Raw genomic sequence first — 23066 nt, forward strand, 5'->3', positions numbered from 1 at the left:
TTATTCCTCTTAAAACTGGAGGATAGGGCAGTATCATCATAAAAATTCTATAAACATTCCAGTACATATAAGTAAAAATATATTCTAGACGGACCTAACTTACCTTCAAAATGAAACATTTTTAGATGCTTAAAAGCAAGACATAAAATCTTCTGTACCCTATAAATCCTCTCTGAACTGCATGTTCACAAGCCTATTCTATGCTGAAAGTTCAGAAGTCTCTTCTATCTATAACTTGAGTCCTTTGAAATTATTAGGGGGAAGAGTTGGTGAAGTCACAAAAAGAGAGCAAGAACTAAGCCATAATGTAATACACAAAAGAAGGAATCAAGCTACATGAAGCAACTGCCAAGGTGCCCAAGCAGCCCGAGTGCAGCCAAAATCAGTGTCTGATGTCTCCCCAGTCCCAACAATGCTGCTCATTCTGAGAGAGGATGGTTAGGTTCCCAGGGAACAGGGCAACACGAGAGTTCTCGTAAAGGGCAACAGGAGGTACTTAGGGCCAAAGGGGTGACCAATACAGAGCATGGGAAGCCAACCAGAGGTCCCAATACTGGGGAGGAGACCAGGCATGAGCACCAAATCCAAAGGGGTCAGAAGTGGCCGCCTGGGACTCAAGGCCAAGATCACAGAACCAAGACTTCAGGTCCAAGGCAGGAAAGATAAAATTATGAAGCAAAGCTTATCTTGGTCGCCCTTCCACTTTCCCATGAAAAATTTTCCCACTTTCCTCCTTCTGGAGGCTCTCTTTTGCCTCTATCCCTTTCTTATTCCTGACAACCATTCTCTTCTGAATCGTTACATAAGTAGGCTTACATTTGCTGGTAAAGTCAGTTCAGCATTTCTTGTAACAACCCTCTCCTTTTTGCTTAATGGCCTTGTGGTAGATTAAAGATGGCCACAAATTCTTTTGACATTCTTCCCATGGAGAGACAGGGTCTATGTCCTCATTCTCCGAATCTGGGCAGGCTCTGTGACTGCCCCAACACACTGAATATGGCAGAAGTGATTCTATGTCAACCTGCAACTCCAGGCCTTATGAAATGCACAGCTCCCTCTTGCTATTGCTTGAAACGCTTGCTCTTGGGAAAGCCAGCCGCCAGGTAAGAAGTCTGATTACCCAGAGACCAACATGCTGACAGAAGCCCAAACCATGTGCAGGGAGACTGGGGAGATTATGACACCACTGGGGGACAGAGAGACACCACGGAGCACAGAGGTACCAGACAGGTGAGTTACAAAGACTCCAGAACATCCTCCTCCAAAGTGTCTTCTTAACACACATGTCTGGTAACTCTGTGAGCCCACGTTCTCCACCTGATGCAATCCCAGCCAAGCTCTTCCTGAATTCTTGGCCCACAAAATTATAAGCAAAATGAAATGGTTGCTTTAGGCTTCTAGGATGTAGGTTGTTTGTTACGCAGCAACAGATAACCAGACCACCACTTGCAGAGGGAGCAGTATCAGTGACGCAGCATCATCCACACCCACCAAACAACTCACTGGAATGACTGACCTGTCGTTTAGGAAAAGTGAGGATGGAAAAGAAACTTCAAAAGGTTTTACCCAGTAGGATTCAAAGCTATCCAACGACTATACTACTCCCTCTACAACAGAAGTAGTGAGAGTAAAGACTTGATATTTATCTTCAACTAAGCTGCCATTGTCCTTTGGACTAAATCTTTGTGTATCACGTCAATATTTTAGTAACTCAAATCTAGATGTGCCACCTCTAACTCAGGACAACCTAATTATTGAGCACAAACATCATTCCTAACAATAACTCAGTAACAAGTAAGTTTAAAACCTTCAAATTTTCAAAAGCACTATTTCCATAGAAATCCCAAATTCTAGGTAAAGATCCTTAAGAAAGTGCCATAAACAGTGGCAGAAATTCCTTTTGTCTTCATTAAAAGGCACAAAGCCTTATCCTTCCTTCCTTTTGCTTCTTTGGATTATGTTACTTAATAAGCATTCTAGGAAACACCAGGTTTTACTGAAGGTTGAACTTGGAAAAATGCTTATAAATAATTATAAGAGTTGAGAACATTACTCATTCTGCTTCTATTTCTCTTTACCCCAAGAGTTCTGACACATTCCTCAGCCAGCATGACTTGATCCCCATCATGCCCAGCAATGCCTGATCCCAGGCCTTTGTAAGCTGGAACTACTCACAATTTTCTCACAAAATTCCTAGCAAATTGTTCCACAACTGACCTAAAAAGGAAGGGGCACAGTGACCAGGAAACTGCTCCACATTGTTTTGGCTGAACTAGCCAAATTCCTTTATCACCTGCCCTTGAACCCTTCGAGAAGAATTCCTTCCCTCTTTTATACAAAAATGTACCAAACAGAATGAGTTGCCTTTGTAGGAATTTGTTCCTCTGTAGACTCAAAATAAGTATGATACAGGTCATGTGACATAACCAACCAAGCACAGGCTTCAGAACCAACTGTCTTAAAGTTGTAGCTCTACTATTTTATTCTATGACCTTATGCTAAGTTCGTTCCACAGCCTGCCTCCTCTCTGTGAAACGGGTCAAATCCCACCTTCTACCTCACATGGCTATGGTAAGGATTTCATGAGACAAACTACCTAAAGTGCACACAGCACAGGGCCTAGTCAATGGAAAGCACTCAGTGAATGTCAGTTCCATTCCCTCAAAATCCTCCTATACCAGACCTAAAATTAAATTATATTCAAAACACCAAATACTCAATTTTAATAAGCTTATTTCAAAATTAATGTAACTGTTATAACCACCTTAAATGTCAGAATCATTAAATTTTACATATCTAATGTAAAATACTTCAGGAAAAATGCATTTTAGAAGCACATTTTAAGAGATAAGGTTTACATAACAGAATGCCACTCAGGTCAAACATTTAAGTACAGAAGCAACTCAAGTGTCAAAACTTTATTAGAATACATCAAACTCAGAAGTATTCAGAAAAGACATTAAATCCTGGTTCACTAATCTCATCAACTAAGTCACTTAGAAATACATTTTAATTTCTAACTTTTGTTTTAGCAAAGAAGTGAGTAAGAATTTCAAATCACACCAGATTTAAGATATCGTTATCAGCTTATCTTTATGGACAAGTAGGTTTTAACCTCTACCCTAAATAATTCAATTCCTCTTCACTCTATTACCTGGTTCTCTTTAAGGAGCAATATCCTTGGTTTAGCGATATCCTTAGAGGCTAATTGTGAGACTATGCTTTAGCCTACCTTCCCAAACTTTCCCATGTCAGGGCATGCACACAGAAAATATCTGTATGACACATGCACATTAACTGAAGAGGCTTCTCACAGCCAGAAATGATTTGTCTGGGAGCACAGCAACCTCTAGGCTGAGGGGATCATTTATTTCAACACATACGTAATCCATTTGTGGCCCCTCTGACGGAAAGCTATGCTAGCCAACCTTTTACATGGTTATCTAGAAATGCAGGAGGACATCTCCCTTCTATTCCAATGTTCACTAGCTGGAACAAAAGACTAGAAGTCATTAATCGCCTGAGAGGACTGGGCACAGTGGCTCACGCCTGTAATCCTAACACTTTGGGAGGCCAAGGCAGGAGGATCGCTTGAGACCAGGAGTTCCAGATCAGCCTGGGCAATATAGTGAGACCTCGCCTCTACAACGGGAAAATAACTTGAGCGTGGAAGGTAAGGGCTGCTGTGAGCTAAGATAGCGCCACTGCACTCCAGCCTGGGCAACAAAGCAAGATCCTGTCACAAATAAACAAATCACCGGAGGAGACCAGCAGCAGCATCTGGGAATCCAAGATGCCATTCCTCTGATGATCTACAGTTTATAACCATCGATCCTCTGAGGCCTATCAGAGAAAACAGATGCTGAAATCCTTATTTCTATCCCATGTACAATTGTCTTGTCCTACTGCCATTCTGTAACTCCAGGGAGTGGCCAGTCAACAGTTCAACATGAAGGAACCTCTTGTGAATTAAATTAAATGTAAGGGAGAAGTATCCGAAACAGCTGGTCTGAGCCGAGGTGGCAGAAGAGCACTGATGGGTGTGTACAAGGAACAGTTAACTGCTTAAAATGAACCCTGACCCAGGGCCTATGATCAGCTACTACTTGACTAAAAATGTCCCCAAGGCTACTTCCAGCTCTCTAATTTCAAGGTTTCCCAACAGAAAAATAATTACGATAGATAAGTATTTCACTTCAACAGCCTTGGATACATTTGTAAGACCACAGTGGAAGGGAAGTGTGGAGTAGGCAGGCTATTTAGCTTGAAGTATTATCTTACATATTACTGCTCACACAATTAAAAAGTTAATTTTTTTGTGTGTTCTTCCCTGAAGATACCTGATAATACAAAAATATCTTTGTACAAGGGTATTAACTGCTGCATTATTTGTAACTACAAATATTGGAAACAACCTAAATGCCCACATATAGGAGATGGGTTGAATTCACTGTGGCACATCCACAGATGGAGTACTAGAAGCTGTTTTAAGAAAGAGAATAAGGAAAATTCCTACAAACATAGAGTGACATCCAGGATATACAGCCAAATGAAAAAAAACAAAGTCCAAAAGAATGTATCTAGTTTGCTATCTTTTGTGGAGGAAAAAAAGAAAATACCCACCTGCTTTTCTTTACAAAAAGAAATACGGCAAAGATCAATCAGAAATTAATGAAATTGGTTGTCTACAGGGGGTGGGTAGGAATGAGTGGCCAGCATTAGATAGTGACACTGCTTAGCACAGCTTTTTGTATAGTTTTAACTTTTGGAACCATGATAATGTTCTATATACTCAAAAAGCAAAATAAAATCAGTAAGGATGAGATTTTAAAAATCTTAAAATGGGGCCAGGCACAGTGGCTCATGCCTGTAATCCTAGCACTTTGGGAGGCCAAGGTGAGCAGATCACTTGAGGTCAGGAGTTCGAGACCAGCCTGCCAACATGGTGAAACCCCGTCTCTACTAAAAATACAAAAATTAGCTGGACATGGTGGCCCACGCCTGTAATCCCAGCCACTCAGGAGGCTGAGGCAGGAGAATCTATTGAACCTGGGAGGTGGAGGTTGCAGTGAGCCGAGATTGCATCATTGCACTCCGGCCTGGGGACAAGAGCAAAACTCCATCTCAAAAAAAAAAAAAAAAAAAATCTAAAATGGAAATCAAACACCAACAAATGAACAAATTTTATGTCAAATAAATGTATTAAAAGGGAGACTAAAACTAAACCAAATAGCTTTTTAACATAGTACTTTTTATGTTGTCAGTATACAGACAAAAAGAACTGTAAACAAATTTGAACTCAAGTTATAAGGGGTTTTCTTTACAATGGTATGGGTTAGCAATTCTGGAACTATTTTCTCTGATTATAGAATTGTGCACATGAGTACATACTCGTAGATAATGGGAACCAGGTTCTTACTGTTGGAGAAAGGTGTTACAAATATGGAATCAGGCAAGACTAGGCTTGTGGTGTTGAATGAAATTGTAGGTATCAATATAAAATCATGGTGATAAACACACAAATACACACAGACATAAACAGATGTAGATATGTTTATTTATTTATATTTCTTAGCTCTCCTGTGCTGAGATCTTAGTTTATAAACATTATTCCCAGCCAAAAAGAATGAGGGCTACTTGGAGAAATGGCTAATTCCAAGGCTGGAACAGGCTAAGTACAAGATGAGCCTGGAACATCTTGTGCCAGAAAGTAAGAAAGGGCTCAAAGAATGACGGCACGTGCCCAAATCACAGCTTAAGGGTGCTCCCACCAGCCAAATATAAGCTAATTTGAGCCTCAAAATAAATAATGATGAGTACCTTAGAATAAAAAAAACCAATGAGTCCTTATTAAGATAAGTAAGCAAATTAATAGTAAGCAGAGGAGAAAGTTCTTTCTTATAGCAGAATGCCAACTAACATGTAGAAGAATTACGAGTCAGAAAATCATCACCTTGCAATCATCCTACTAGTAACTGATTCAGGCAAGAATCATCAATGGATGTGAAACTATTGGGTAAAACTTTGGTAAGAAACGAGGTATATACATAATCTAAAAACATTTCCCACAAATTACTTAATAACAAAGGAGAAAATAGTAACTTTATAGCTGATTAACCTATCAAATATTACCTCAATAAAGTGACAGACCAACTCTTGATATGATACCTGAGAAGACACAACATTACTTCTGTGGTATTCCTACCAAAAATGCATTACCTGAATCTAATCATGAAGAAACCTCTGAAAACTCAAACTGAAGAACATTTTATAAAACTGAAATGAACTCTTCAAAAATAACAAGACATTATGATGTTAGAATAGGAAAAAAAAAAAAAAAAGCCAAAAGCCAAGACATGAAAAACAAAGGCTGAGGAACTCTTGGAGATGAAAGAAAACTAAAGAGTTATGACAACTAAATATAACACATGATCCTGGATTAGATCCAGGGTGGCTGGGGAGGTAAACAGAAAGGAGTAATAGCTATGAAGGCCATTGTTGGGACAATTGAGGAAATCTGAACATGGAATGTGCATTAGGTAACAGCATTCTATCAGTATCAAATGTCCTGATTTGACCAATATTCTCTGCTGATTGAAAAGAAAGACCTGGCCGGCACGGTGGCTCACACTTGTAATCCCAGCACTTTGAGAGGCCAAGGCAGGTGGATCACGAGGTCAAGAGATCGAGACCATCCTGGTTAACATGGTGAAACCCCATATCTACTAAAAATACAAAAAATTAGCCAGGCGTGGTGGTGGGCACCAGTAGTCCCAGCTACTCGGGAGGCTGAGGCAGGAGAATGGCGTGAACCTGGGAGGCGGAGCTTGCAGTGAGCCGAGATCACACCACTGCACTCCAGCCTGGGCAACAGAGCAAGCCTTCGTCTCAAAAAAAAGAAAAGAAAGACCTGTTCTTGGGGAAAAACAAACTATGGATATAGGAGTGTTATATCTGCAAATTAATAAGGGGAAATATATAAACAGAGAGTACATATATACATGATAAAACAAATGAGGCAAAACGTGAACGACTGGTAAATCTAAGTATACGGAAGTTCTTTGTATGCCCTATTCTTAGCAGTGTTTCTCTGAGTATAAAAGTATATCAAAATCAAAAGTCTTTTTAAATTCTGAGATTAAAAATCTGTGTCCTTTACTTCCAATTAAGAACATACTTTTTAAAAACTAAAACACAAGGGAGAAGGTTAAATTACCAATGTACAGAGCCAAAAATCCTATAAACCTGGCACTAACTTCCCTTCATTAATGAATGATGAACTAGTCCAATAAAAGTATTACAATGCATTAACTGCAATAGTCCCAATGACCTTACAACTTTCTTTCACAGGCATATACCTATCCAAAGCCTGGCTTGTGGTCTGACTTTCCAAGCAAGGTCGAACCCCCTGGCTTGCCTATTTTCTCTGCTGACTCTGGTAACAGCAACAACATTTTGTTCTATTTATCAGAGAAGGTAAATCTGAATATAAATTTTTATTCAAATAGATTAATGTAAAATTCCAGTTCAGTGATTTAACTCTGAGTAACTAATAAGATCCATTTCTGATAGGGCAAAACATTTTGCCCTAAAAACTGGATTACAAATGACATACATTTAAAAATGGACACCAAACTAAAAGTGGCAAATTCTCACTTAGCTCCTCTCCTACCTAAGACCCACTTAAATGACAATAAAGGAAAAAAATAGATACAAACCCACAAAGATAAAGAGAACAGTGTGAGGTAACCAAAGCAGACAAAAGATTTCAACAGGTTTCTGGAAGTGAGAAAGAAGTTAGGGGAGCAATAACAATCTTAGTAGTGCAGAGGAAGCTATGGCCTGAGTGTCAGCCAGGAAGAATGCAGATGGGAGGAGCTCTAGGTACAGGGACACAGCAGACAGCAGGTAAGGACAGGACTGAACACAAGGAGACTAGGGGCTCTAAGGACAACCGAGTCATGGAACTTCTGCAGTCTGATCTCAGAACAACAGTGGCCAGGTGCCCACCTCCCAGAGGGAAAACCAAAAAACTCAATGGTACCAGAAAAAATTCTCAGCACAGATATGAGTGTCTTCCTCCAATGAAGAAGGTGACTTGCTCCCCACCACAGTGAAGCCCCCTGTGGACAAGCCCCACCCAGTTACAAAGCTTTTTATATGAAAAAGTTCACTATTATATGAAAAGACAAAGACAAAACAGATCTCTATAGAAAACCTCCAATCTGAAAGAATCATTTTAAAAAGAAAAAGAGGAACCCAAGAGAAATAGAAACCATACAGGGAGCACAGCAAAACTTCAAAACCAACACACTCTGAACTGCTGGAGTGGTAAGAGAAGATACTGCAAAACAATAGCAAGAGGATATGTGAAAAAGGAATGATTGGGAAACGAGAAAGAGCTCTTAAAAATTTTAAATACAATGATCGAAATTCAACAGAAGGGATGGAAGAAAAAATATCAAGGAAATTGAGGTGAGGGGGTTGGGATAGCATTAGGAGATATACCTAATGTTAAATGACGAGTTAATGGATGCAGCACACCAACATGGCACATGTATACATATATAACTTACCTGCATGTTGTGCACATGTACCCTAAAACTTAAAGTATAATAAAAAAAAATCAAGGAAATATACCAGAAACTAGAACCAAAAGGCAAAGAAATAAGAAAATTAGAGACTCCACTCAGGACACCGAACATCCAACTAATAAGAGTTCCAGGAAGAAAAAAAGAATAAATTGGGGGATATAAGTATGGGGGGAGGAGCACACTATCAAATTTATAGTACAAAAAAATGTCCTTTAACTCAAGGATGTGAACCTATACATAAAAAATCCCTTCACTTCCTATTAAAAATAAAAGAAAATAAAAGAAAAACTACCCATGCCCAGATATATTTTGAAATTTCAGAATACAGAGGATGAAAAGAATACCCTAAAGAATTATAGGAAAAAGAATAAAAGGACATATATGAAGGAGGAAATCAGGAAGGCATCAGGTTTCTCAACAGCAACACTGGAGCCTAGAAACAAACCAACAATGCCTTTAAAACTCTAAAGGAAAATTATTTTCTTACTAATATTCTCTATTCAGCCAAGCAATCAAGTATAAAGGTAAAATAAAAATGTCAGACTTGCAAGGGGTCAAAAACTTACCTCCCTTAATGTGCCATGGAATTAGAGAAAAAAAAATTTATCTCCTGTGAGAAAGAAGCTTGATGTACTCCAGCAAAACAATGAAATAAACCAAGAAAAAGAAGACATGGGATCCAAGAAATAAGGGGTCTAATATTATAAGAGAACAACAGAGGGAATCACAGGATAAAAACTGTCCAGCCTGGAGAACAACTATTTCAAATGACAGCAGAGGTCAGAGGGCTCTGGAAAGGACTTTAGAAGAGTTAGTGCTTGGAGATTATCTAATCCGTTGAATGGGTTAGAAAATAATATTCATAGACCTTTAACAGGTTTAAAGGAACATTGAAAAGAAAATGTGTCTAAGGTAAACGAAGCAATTTTTAAAAGAGGCAATTATTAACTCAAGAAAAAATAAAATGTTGGAAAAGAAAGAAAAATTAATCACTATAGTAACCAAAATATGTAATCTAATTATATTGGGAAATGGAGAGACTGAAGGGCAAGTGGTGCAAACACTGAAGTCTTCATTTACCACAGCAAGGTATCAAGGAATAATACCTAAAAATGACAAATTAAGAAATAACAGAGCATTGGTTAGAATTATGCAGGTAAATATGAGAGAGAAAGCTAAATAGAGCCTACAGAGATTGTCTGTGGACAGCAGGACTGAGAGTGGAGGCGAAGAAGACTAAAATTCTATTTTAAACCCTTTGATACTATTAGCTGTCTCTGTATATTTCAGAAATGTGTATTACTGTTCTGAAAACATGAATTAATTTTCACATGGTAAATTGATGTAACACTCATATCAATTCATGAAATTGCTCAATTTTACCTTTTTTATAAAAAAGTCTAAAATACATTACACAGCATAAAAATTAGAATAGCAGTTTATCATTTGGGATCAGGCACCTACTGAATTCCTTATTCCCACTGCAGAGTTAATGATATGTGTCCTCCACTAGCAAATGTAATTTCAAAGCTGGCCAAAATTTGTCATCTATATGTTAAGAGATCCAGATACCTACAGAGCCAAAGAAGAGAGGGGCATCTGGTCCTGCTGACTTCCCACACAGAGGCAAATTCTGGTCCACGGGGCTGCCCCCAACCCCCAACTGGCTCTAGCTTTTTACTCTATTTTTAAATGGATTCCTTATGCTTTCACCATGAAATGGAAACAACATATAGAAACAATGTGTGTGAAACAACATATTCTCAAAAACTGTAATGCACTAAACAAATTTGTTATGGTTCCTTCTACCACAAATTCAGACTTATTCAGACCTATTTTGGTGAAAAACACCTAATGAAGCTATTATGCTACTCTTGATCACTTTAAATACTGGAATTGTGCTCCTCCTACCTCTAAACGAGGGGAAAGGATAGTGGGAGGAAGGATAAAAACCACTAAAGCCAAGGCAGATTACTAAATCAGAGTCAAAATGGGCCATTTTTGCCTTTGGAAGACCAGACACAAATAGCTACAAAAAATTATTAGGAGCTCAAATTGTTTCAAAAATAACTTTCCCTATGAAGCTGATCATACAGAAAATAAAAACAAAAGCCATGAACTACTTAAAAATTCTGACATCTAATATCTTCATTTATTTAATACAGCAATATCTGATGCAATTCCATGCTGTTGCCAACAACCTGAGTAAGCAAGTCCATGGTTAAACAGTAGTGGCACTTCAAAAGACATGAATCAGGTCATACATGTAAACACCACTCAACTATTATTTCAAAATAATAGTTGCAAGTGTATGCAATATAAGAAAAGACTCATATATATTTAAGGAAGCACCCCCTCTCACAAGTAAATAAAATAATTAAGAGGTTTAGGGACCTCTTAACATCAAAGACTTTCCTTGGAGAACAATAGGCTTTTATCTGCATTGTACAATTCTCTTCCTCATTCTCTGTGGTTATGTAATAAAGGTTAACACTAAAGTACAAAGTGGAGGGGGAAAAAGTACCACACTTGTACTTACTGGGAAACTCTTTATTCTTTTAAAATCAACGGGACTTATTTTGAAGAAATAGAAAAAAGAAATAGAAACTTGGCAAATACGTATAATCTGCCCAAGGGATAGATAATCAATACTTCAGAAAATAGGCACCTGCAAACTCCAAAACCATTAACTATTTCAGTTTTTTTAAATAGCTGTTCTAATTATTTAACTAAATCCAAGAGTCAGAATTTTTTTTTACAATCAATAGATAGAATTTTCAAACATGACCCACATTTTCCCAAAAATCTGTATTATATATTCAAAGAAAAAAACTAGAAATACATATATTTTTTAAATGAGGCCCTAAAAAAACTATATATAAACAAAACACTCAAAGCAAATAAAATGAAACTAATGCATTTAAGCTCTCAGAATTAAATTCTCATGGCACGAACGTTGAGGTCTGGCAGCTACTTCATACACTTAAGGTGAAGTCTGATCCTTCAGTTTTTATAAAGCAATTTCTCCAATGCTAAAATATCTCACTATTAATATCCAAAATAATTCACACGGAAATAAGAGTTAATCTCAACGAAACCAAAGAACATTTTACTGTGTGCAACTAAAATTAAAATTTGCTCAATCAGCAATTTGTACAATTGTTGCTCCCACAGTCTCTATATTATACAGTTATTTTCTAAATGCCTAATATCATAGTAGAACATTTTTCTAACATGTCATCCATCAATTATCTCAGGGAAACATTCCAAGTCAGCAATTTGTTTTCTAGAAATTTCAACTTGATCTTCAAAAACTTTAATCAAAATATTACTCCAGCATTGTGCAACAAATGTTCAAAACAAAGTAATGAACAATTTAAATCTATTATTTAAAAAAGAAAACACACCCAGCCTGGTGGCTCACATCTGTAATCCCAGCACTTTGGGAGGCTGAGGTGGAAAGATCACTCAGAGTCAGAAGTTCAAGACCTGGGCAACATCGAGGCCCTATCTCTACAAAAAATTTAAAAATTGGCTGAGTGTGGTGGCACGTGCCTGGAGTCCCAGCTACTTGGGAGGCTGAAGTGGAAGGATCACTTAAGCCCAGGAGTTCCAGGCTGTAATGAGCTATGACTGCACCACTGCACTCCAGACGGGGTGACAGAATGAGACTCCATTTCCAAAAAATAAACAAATAAGCAAAAATAAAAACCTGAGCTTGGTCATCAAGGACAAAGATTTAAAGAAGCTAAAACAATAACTGTACTTTCTTATAATCAGTTAAATTAAACCTGTGAGAATACGACAGTTAATTTCCAGCCTGCTTTTTCTGGTGATGAGGCAGTACAAGAACAGTCCATAAAACTAAGTGTCTTCAGGGTGGGTGAAGGATAAACAGGCAAACAATTTCTACAAAGAAGGCTGTCTTAAACCTAGCTAGAACAAAGAAAAAATAACAGGAGAAAACTTCTACTCAAGAATGGAAACAGCTCACACTGATAGAGCTACTGGATTCTAAAGCAGAGTACAAAGTCTTCAAATAAAATCTAGTTGGTTACAATATCTTTGATATAACCTGGCTTATCTTAAAAACAAACTCTCAATTCCTTCTTCAAAGGGTCTTATAAAATTATATTAGTTAGTATTTATTAATTGTGAAGCATCTAACTAATGCAAACACTTAAGACAACTGCAAATTTGATTTGTCAATGTCCAAGTTTAATTTCAACAGTTTCCAAAATCTGAAATTGCCTTCCTAAATTCATCTGCATTGTATACATCTATAAACAGCACACATTGAAAATATACACTTCCTTGTATCTTAAGAAAGGGCGAGGCCTGGTGCAGTGGCTCACACCTGTAATCCCAGTACTTTGGGAGGCCGAGGCGGGTGGATCATGAGGTCAGGAGTTCAAGACCAGCCTGGCCAACATAGTGAAACCCCGTCTCTACTAAAAACACAAAAATTAGCCAGGCATGGTGGTGGGTGCCTGTAATTCCAACTACTTGGGAGGCTGAAGCAGGAGAATCACGTGAACCAGGCAGCGGAGGTTTCAGTGAGCTGAGATCGTGCCACTGCACTCCAGCCTGGCGACAGTGAGATTCCATCGAAGAAGAAGAAGAGGAAGAGGAAGAGGAAGAAGAAGAGGGGAAATCTGTTTTAAGATCTGCAGTTATTGGCCGGGTGCAGTGGCTCACACCTGTAATCCCAGCACTTTGGGAGGCCAAGGCGGGAGGATCACGAGGTCAGGAATTTGAGTGAAACCCTGACTCTACTAAAGATACAAAAAATTAGCCTGGCATGGTGGTGTGCGCCTGTAATCTCAGCCACTCAGGAGGCTGAGGCAAAGAATTGCTTGAACCCGAGAGGCGGAGGTTGCAGTGAGACAAGATCGCGCCATTGCACTCCAACCTGGGGAACAGGGCAAGACTCCATCTCAAAACAAAACAAAAAAAAGATCTGCAGTTATTAGTTTTAGTTTTTATGGTCTAAAGACTATAACTTTTACAGGAAATACAATTGGAAAATCTTAGAACAACTAAATGGAATCAACAAAGTATACTGACTAAAAGCAAAGATTTCAAATAATCTCTGAGCTACCAGAAGCAAATGCAAAATTCTATACCTTAAGAATTCTCTCCTTCCTCCACCCTACAACAAACCACCTCCAAGAAGAATCTTCTCTAACAGAAACAAAATGAAAAAATAAGGGGGGTGGAGAGACTTCAATAACTGAAACCCATTTTAAAAATAACCAAAAGCTAATTGCATTTTATCCATAGCTATAGTGAGGAGGCTGGTTTATTATGTCTGAACTAATGCAATATGAATTTCGGCCTACAAAAATATTAGATCTGAGTATAACAAGGTTGACATTTAAAATAGTTGTTTCTTCCAAACTATATCACCAATTCCTTGTTCCAACTTGCCAGCACTTTCAATATTAAGTTGGGTGGGAGGGGTAACAAAAGACCAAATTTTAAAATAAGTAATTTTTGAGATGTGGAACTTAAAATATATTTTCATATCAAAAATCTTCAAAGGAATTATTTAAAGTATGTGTTCCAAACATTTTATATTTTTTTAATTGTCAAGCATTACGTTACTGAATAACAAAATGAAGACTCTTGGTTTTTTTGTTGTTTTTTTTTTTTTTTTTTTAAGAAAAAGCAAGCTAAAAGTCTGAACAGTGTTAGAGTTTAACCTTTGGGCTATCTTTAATACCCCCCAAGCATCTTAAGCAACTCATAACCTTTGTCTCAGTTTCATAATCAATAAAATAGGAGAAACTACAAGGATGCATAATTAATTAAATTAGTCAGGATTAAATGCTAGCAAACTGCTTTGAAGTTACTTTATGTTGTTCTCAGTTATCTTCCTACTCAATAAAACTAATAGGTGAGAAAACATCTGGAATTACTATAGACAATCACGTCTGCAGACTCACAACATTTAAAAAGATGATCTCTACAAATTTCTAAGCCAAAGTTCATTCAACGACCCCAACGATTTTAAGATACAACCACAATGAACAATTTTAGGTGAATTTCTTTTCAGTCTCAAGGATACCTATTCTTACCTACAGTCTCAAAACAAACCACTACACAGAAATCTCAGAGCATCTTGAGGGGTCTTGGCACAAGACAATTCTAGGTAAGATGAACAAGCTGTTACTGTCGTTAATGCTATTCTCAGCATTCTAAACTGTCAATCAAGGTAAGCTTAATCACAAACACACCCTCCAAAAAGTACTAGCCCCTACTGAGAACCCATCAAAGTACTTCCTTCCAAGCCATCTGTCCAGGAAAGCTCTATTAACACACCTAGAATGCAACTGCTCTCCTGTCTAAAGAGGCAATGAATAAACATAAAATATCAAAATATGTTAAACAGCGTACCTTTTCCACTTCAAACAATGATAATCTACCGACTAAATCTATTTACTTCAATGCCTTGGTTGAACACAAACCTGTATGTATGTAGGTCAGAGACTGCAGCTTAATCAAAGGAGACTAACATTTTATTTTCAAAGAAGGAAAAAATATTAAAAACAAACAAACAAGCTCAAGAAGGGGAGAAAAGCTCGAAAAGAAAAAAAAAGAGCAGGTTAGGTTAGGGGAAATGTACATGTTAATCAGTTCCTGATGGAAGAGGGACTCAAATTTTAAAACAGGAATATAAATGACTCACTGAGCTACACACTAAATTACTCATTGGTCTACTCACTGAGCTGCAAACACTATAAAAACATAAGTATTTCTAAATCTAGCTTGAAGGATCCAAAATCAATCTTTTATATTCCAGTGGAGAAGGAAATTACATAAATTTCAATGAGGAAAAAGGAGGCTGTTACACGAGCCTAAGGCTAATGGTGTACAAGCAAAGAATGAGAATCAATTATTTTGAGGATAAATAACAGGAAACCACACCAAAGAGTTCGAATTCTTCCCCCAACTCCATCATTTCTTCTGCTTAGACCATGAAGGATGTTCTTTATACACTATTAAGCATATTACTAGGGAAATAACTTCTGATCAATGTGTCAAAACGTCTTCACAAGTAAGTGTTGGGCTCAATCTCTATACTGAAGCCTCTTTAAACAAAACACATACATGGAGCACATTCTAAATTTCACACATTTCACATCCATGACTAATCATTTAGAGACTCTAGAAATAAGCTGCGATTGCTTCAAGATTCTGGGGAAACGGGGTGGGGGAGGAATACTGCAGAAAGACTAGAAAGACATTTGACTTAAGCTTTATAAATATTACCAAAGAACTTTAAATTCTTCAGAAGGATATATAAAACTCAAATACTAGTTTTTAGAATTAATGTGAAAAAGTATCACCTGTCCACTGATCTTTAACTACCCCATCCACATTTACAACTAAATTGTCCACCTGCCCATCTATAAATACAGACTATCAAAAGAACACAAATTCACTGTGATAACAACACTGCAGATGGTCATTTGCTCACAATCCAGCCAACGTTTACTGACTAAAATACTGGGAGTGCGGGCTAGTGAAAGCATTCTGGGGTAAGCTCACTCTACATTTATTTTCAACATAAAGACTCTGCCAGACACATCTAAGTAAAAGTTCCTTTATTTATTAGGCAAATATTTACTAATTGCCCTATTAAGTATCAGGCACTTAATAAATACATCATAGAATGTTACTAAAAAGCAGTGAAAGCATTTGACCTAATGACAAGGAAATGACTGATTGCATTTAGAAAATTTAGTCCACTGGGCAAACAAGAGTGTTAAATGTAGGTTGTGGAGAAATACGATACAAAATAACCCATCACTCCATCAAGGTTGATTTCTTCTCTTTATCACAACCTGATCAGTCCATTACAAATTTATTACCACTGACAACCAATAATCAACACCTCATCCTACTGAATGGATCTCTTAAAAAAGGGTTTATCTCCAGTATTTTGGGTGGAATTATCTGCAATTTTTGGTGCAAAATTGCAGAACATTTACTTGATCTACACTTACTTTCCTTGGGTAGAGTAATATGAAGGCAAGTGTGTACTGAAAACTCATTGAAGAATTAATCAGGGAAAAATTAGCATGCCTATCCTACTAAATATCTCTAATTTAACTGGCTGTTTAACCCAAACCCTCAAGTTCAAATGCTTGGTCTTTGGCTTTCCTTCGTTATTAAAACACTTGTATTCAGGGCATCTTTTTAAATAATTTGTGTTTTTTCCCACTGGTTAAACTCTTTTACCCACAAAAATAAGGAATGTCCAAGCCTCCAGCTTCTGAAAATAACATCTGATATGTGCACATAACAAAAAGCTTGAGAGAATGCCCTTTTATTTAAAACTTTTTCATTTAAAACTAGAATCCCTTAAGCAACAATTAGACATAAATCAGCCTTCACGTTATTAGGAGATAGCTATTTTCAACATTTACCTTAAACCACATGGATGTATCTTCTAACTAGTTAGCTTCCTGTTTCTCCCCCAGCTAGATTAGACTGTTAACTTTTTTTGACAGCAAAGGACTACTAGACCCCATGGTCTATTTCCCAGCTAATACATTTCAAAAACCTCAGGTCTCTACAGAAACATAAACGTTGCTAGCCTTAAGGATTTCTCTAATTTTTTAAAGTTATTTTGATATGAGCAGGTATCCTTAACTGTTAACTATAACTTACACAAGTGGGTTCTCAAAGTGTGGTCCTGGACCCTTGAAAGTTTCCAGGACCCACTCAGGGGGTCCAGAAGGTCAAAACAATTTTCATACATAATATTTAAGATGTTACTTTTGCTTACAGTCATTCTCTCACAAGCATGCAGTGGGGTGTTCCTGAGGCTACATGATGTGACATCTCAAGAGACTGAATGCAGAAGCAATATAAGAATCCAGCTGTCTTCTATAAAGCTGAACAAAGACTTACAAAAATGTAAAACAATGCCATTCTTCCCACTAAGTTTTTGTTTTAAAAAACATTTTACATAAACTGTCAATTTATATTATGGGTAGTGGGTCTATTATTATTTGTAAGCATATTAATAAATACATATTTTAAGTTTTTCTCAGTTTTAATTTCTAATAAATATCATCAACAGATATAAGCTACACGAAGGCTCTTTAGGCGCTCAACAATTTTTAAGAGTGTAAAAGGGTTCTAAGATCAAAAAGTGTAAGAACCACTATCATACACAATTATATAACCCAACACACAGTGCCTTCTATGGATAAGAAGCTCATGTTAATTCTGAAGTATAATTACTTCTTACTTCTTGTAATCTTGTTGAGTTCTGTATCTCCCTGTAAAGCATCGTTCAGCATAAAGCTAGTCTGTTCTAGTCCTCATTTAATGGGCTTTGGATATTTAATTATTCAGAGTCCTCTTTATAAAGATGTTCTGATCTCTAATACCACCTACTACTTGAACAGTGTATACAAGTTTCTCAAAGTTTTCACAAAAAATTACCTTGTTCATCCTAACAGCAACCTGTGAAGTAAATGCAAAGTATTACCCTTTTCTTTACAGATTATATAAGGAAACTGATACTCAAAGAAAATAGAACTCTTTGTCCAATTAGGTACTGCTAACTGGTAGAACCTAGAATGTTGTGGCATTTTGCAATTTGCTTGGCTGTCTTACTGTGGTATAATTGCAAACTCTCAAAGAAAATAAGGCGAGGGCATTACTTTTATTGTCCCAATGCCAAAACAGGGATTTTCTCCTCCTTAATAAGAATGTAATCAGATTCAACACCCAGTCACAGTATTAGTCAACACATCGGCTACCCTTTTGGTCCCCTACCAAAAAAACAAAAATAAAATAAAATCAAGAGTGTGGGAGAAAAAATATACGACTATATAACACTCTAAGATAATGAGTTAGTTAAGGACTCACAGATTAATCATTTAATCAATGAAACGACAAGCACGCAAGAACAAGATCAAGCTTAATACAATAACGCTAGATTATATCAACAAATGGATGCCAATGGGTTAAGACGGGAGGCCTACATAAAATGGGTTCAATTCAGAGTGTGGACTCGCACAAAGTTGCGAAACTCGCTTTATTGGTTCTACAAATCCAAGCAAGTGACTAGACCCAGGCTTGCAAAGCTGTATGTCAGACACACTTTGTTGCAAGATGCAAAGATGCCATCCTACCCCTTGAACAGAAATCACCCCACATACTAGTTTATTCTTGTTATCAGCACATCTCGTTATGCTCCATTTTAACTTACTAAGTTTCTCAAGAGATGCTCAATTTCCTGCATCTCTTTTTCACAGTCAAGTGGACTCCCTGACTGACAGAGGCAAGACTGACTCACAAGAGGGTATCTGCCACTTGCACAGTTCTTTTCCATTTTTTAGATGTATGTGCCCAGTGAAGCCATTTTTAAGTTTGATATGATTTTACCTAGAAAATGCCAGAAGTGTGCTAATTGTCCATGTTGTCTTTCTGTGGTTTACTACAGATGGGCAAGAGTAATCCCACCATTCCCTGTGAGGTAGGCTTTTCCTAGTGTTTACTTTGGTCTTTTTTTTTTCTTCAAATTTCTTTTGGGAAAAAAATTAAGCTACGATTATAGCACCACAGCAATAGCTACAGTTATAGCTAATGTACCACCACCAACCAATTTGTAAAGCAGTGCCATACACCTTATTTGTTGTTCCATACTCAACATCCTGACAGATTTACAGGTAAAAGCTAATTTACACAAGTTTCTGCATCCTCACAAAAGAACTGCAATGCTGTTCTGTGAAACCAATTAACCGTTAATTTTTAAAGGCTTCATGCAGAAAAAGATATCTGACTTTACAAAGGCAAGCAAAGCATCAGATGTCTGAGCGCGCCAGGAAACCGCAGTTATTTCTATTCCTTATCCCAGAGTATATTTTTCTTTGTGGACCTACCGATGTTGTTTCCAAGGACATAATCACTATTTAAGTAGTAAGCTGTCAAAAGTGCTAAGGCATTCTCTCAACTATCTTCCCAGCTCCGGCCCACAATGAGACATGTCACAGCTAAATCATGCCATTGCCGTTTTCCTATATTTCTTCAAATGAACTTAAGATTTTTGAAGTGCACAATTCGAATTGTACGCTATTAATATAACCCAAGATACCAGTGATCATCTCAAAGCTAATAAACAAAGACTAGCGGTGGCACCAGGGCCCTACCAGGAAGTAATCAAAGCCGTGTGGCCGGTGCGATCCTAAGAAGTCGCTTAGAGCAGACAATGAGAGGGCACTGGGGCTTCCAAGGGGGCCAGCAGGAGGAGTTAAAACGCTTAAGCTACTCAAAAGCCTTATATAAACCTAATAACTGTTTCACAACACAGGAACTGGGAATCCCAACGCAATTTCGGACAACCCAAAAGGTCTGAAAAACAAACTCGAGCCGTCCCCTCCAAAGCAGCTGTTGGCTCAGCCTCTGAGCTTTTCAGCCCGCAGCCTGTTTTCAAACTTCACCATCCCTAACGGATGAAAGACCCCGACCTCCGCCGCCCGAGCTCCGAGCGCCTCTCGGGATTCCGAGGTGCCCGAGCCTGCGGAGAAGGGAAAGGAAACCCGGGCCGGGGTCGGCGGCGGAGAGGGGCCCCGCGCGCCCTGCAGCCCAGACAAAGCTGCGCCCGGAGAGCGGCGCTCTTCCCGTCCTGTCCGCGGAGAAGCGCGGCGCGGGCCACGCCACACATGCGGCCGCCCCTCGGGGACCGGACACCCGCCCCACAGGCGACCCCGCAACACGGACGGGCACAGCCCCCGGCCACGGCAGGGCGGGGCAAGGACGCGCGCAGCTGGCCAGGGTCCCCGCCCGCGGCTGCCCCCACGCGCTCGAGACCTCCGCGGACTCCCGCCCCTCGCGGCCCTCTCCTTCACTGGCCCGGCCGTCGGGCCTCGGGAAACAAAGGAGCCGCCGCCGCTCCCGCCCGCGCCCGCCTCATCGCGTACCCTCCCCAGCCCGCCGGGCCCGGCTCGCCCTCGCCCCTCCCCAAGTCCGCGCGCCGGCCGCCTGCAGCCCCTAGACGGCAGGCCCGGCAGAGCCGGGGCCTCGGGTGCGCGGCGGGGCCGGCCCGTGGCCGCACTCACCGCTGCAGCACCAGGACGACGGGGAGCCGTTGGGGAACTTGGCTGAGTCTGGAGCAATGCAGACGCTGGAGCTCAGGTGTGGACACTCCATGGCCACGAGGAGGGCAGCTGGGAGGACCGCGGCTCCAGGACCCGGCGAGGTGGGGGCGGAGGAACTCCGGAGGCTCCGTCTGGTGTCGCTCCTAGCCGGGCTCTCGGCCGACGGCGGCTGCGTCTCGAGCCCTTGCGTCAAAGAAAGCACGGGCTTCCGGACGCCGGGTTTTCTCGCCCGCCGTCTCCCGGCGCCCCGCTCCGTAGAACGTGTAGCTCCGAGATCCGGGTTCTGCAGCCACCCCCAGACTGGAGGCTTCCGCCTTCCCAGGCCGGCCCCTCCCCGCCCCGCCCCCGAGCAAGCCCCGCCCCCGGGCCCGCCCCCGCCCACCCCGCGGGGTGGGGTCCCGGCGCGCTCCAGCAGTGGCGCAGAGTCCGGCTGTGTTCCGAAGTGACTTTCCTAGTCACGCTGCTTCCCCGGCCCCGGGAAGGGTGGGGCGCCGAGCAGGGCACCCCGGGCCGTCCGCGGCGTTTCCTGCGGTGGGCGGAGGAGACTGAACCTACGTGGTGCGGCTACTCGGTGGCTTCGTGGTAAAAATCCGGCCGCTCGGCGAAGTGTAAAGAAGAACATTAAAACCTCTTGGGCAGACAGGCACTGTGGCCCTCATTTTATACACGAAGAAACAAGCTGGGGAGGCGGGCAGCGGGTTTCATGGGTGCCAGGGCAGTCCCGACTTAGCGTTAGGCTCCTTGCGGCAGGTGCGATCCGTAGCCCTTTCTAGGTTCTAAACACGTGGCGTTAGCCAGCCACCTAGATGCTGCGTGGCTGGGCCCGCAGGGGCGCCCACGAACCCGCGTTCAAGCCCTGTCACTGTGACTCACCATCTGCGTTACCTCCAGCACGTCGTAGGACTTTCAAGCCTGGAAGTTCAAGTGAGATTAACGTAGCCTGGGATTGCTGGGCAAGCTAAACTCGCCATTACCAGGCGATAAGAAGGGAAGGGATCTAGCATTTGTTAGACACCTACGGTCTCCCAGCCAGGCACTTCACATACCGCATTTAAGCCTCGCAACACCCTACCAGCTGTTACCATCCCCTTTTTACCGCGGGAGAAACCGAGTCTGTAACTTGTTAATCTGTATGGAGATTGGATCCCTGACCCTCTGACCTCTTTTTACTAAGGGATTAGAGAAGAGGGCAAGCCTCAAGGGGCCGCTTGGGCCGGCATACCCTGGATCGAGCCTGCGATCTCACTGGGGCACTTGAGGACGTCCGGGGCTATTACAAATATTGCTTCCAAGTTGGGGCTCCTTGTAAAACCCGGCGAAGGAGCCTCGGGGCCAGAAGGCGAGCAGGGGGAGGGGGAAGACTGATGTGGCAATCCTGCGGCCAGAGCGAGAGGAGGAAGGAAGGTCAGGAAATGATTAACCGGGCCGGGCAGTGGTTAGAGCCGGGCACCTCCCCGCAGTGTAGTCCTAGAGCAGCCAGGGACGCCCCGTCAATCACTTCTTACTCCTCCCTACCTCCCACGCCACAAGTCGGCCTCTTCCGCATAGACCTCTGCCTAATGGTATCCACCCACCGGGGGCACCTCTGCTCATCCTTTTCCCAGAAGTATTTCTGAGTCCTCAAAGATCTGTCCTTTTCCAAGTGGTATTTGATTGCTGTTAGAGCAAGGCTCGGCCTGGGATTTTTATGGCAGTGAGGCGTTGTGGAAAGTGCGTCTGCCTAGGAAGGCAGGCCGGCATGCTTTCGAATCTTAGCTCTGCTGCCTACTTGACGGCCAGGCTTAGCAAGTGCCTCTAGCCGTTCCAAGCCTTTTCTAGATCTGTAAAACTAGAAGAAGAATACTTGTCTCGCAAGGAACATGTGAGAATTCATGAAAATTGCCACCACATACTAGGTGGCCAATAAATTATAACTTTGTATTTGTTTTTACTGACACTAGATGAGAGCTGCTTCCCTGGGAAGCGGGAGGAGGAGAAACAATAATATCTGCCCTTGGCTCAAGTTCTTCCACCCATCTCTCCATGTCAACCTATTTGTCTTTAAGGCCTTGCTCCACCAACCTTCTGTTTCCTCTGGACACCCACCCCCACTTAGCATCCATAACCCCTCGTTCGGCCCTGGAGCATGACCTCACTCAGGCCATGCTTCATACCCGTATGTAATATTTCTTCACCCTCTCAGAGACTCCGTTTCCTAATCCCCTAGACTTAAGTTTAAACATCTCTTCCCGAGGGAGTCTTTCCCGACCCTGTCCCATCCCCGGGGTACCTCCCAGTGTGTGATGCCCTAGTCTGCCCCAACACCGGCTTTTAAAAATACTTAAAAAAAAAAAAAAAGTGTCTCCTATAT

At 40.7% G+C, this 23066-nt stretch overlaps 1 protein-coding gene across 4 annotated transcripts in view; it reads right to left on the reverse strand.

Moving 5' to 3' along the window:
• USP3 (ubiquitin specific peptidase 3) overlaps nucleotides 1–21370 on the reverse strand; it is a 78878-nt gene extending 57508 nt beyond the window's left edge. For 2 of the 4 annotated variants that reach the window (XM_032174839.2, XM_032174840.2), the window contains exon 1: nucleotides 20678–21370. In XM_032174839.2, the coding sequence (XP_032030730.1) occupies nucleotides 20678–20768 (91 nt within the window). In that variant the 5' untranslated portion in view covers nucleotides 20769–21370. Of the gene's footprint in view, nucleotides 1–103; nucleotides 5141–20677 lie in introns of those variants that run through there. The other 2 variants (XM_058428000.1, XM_058427999.1) reach the window with 2 other exon arrangements.
• Nucleotides 21371–23066: the final 1696 nt, after the last annotated feature.

This window comes from Hylobates moloch, unplaced genomic scaffold, assembly GCF_009828535.3.
Source record: "Hylobates moloch isolate HMO894 unplaced genomic scaffold, HMol_V3 SCAFFOLD_14, whole genome shotgun sequence".
NCBI classification, from domain to species: Eukaryota; Metazoa; Chordata; class Mammalia; order Primates; family Hylobatidae; genus Hylobates; species Hylobates moloch.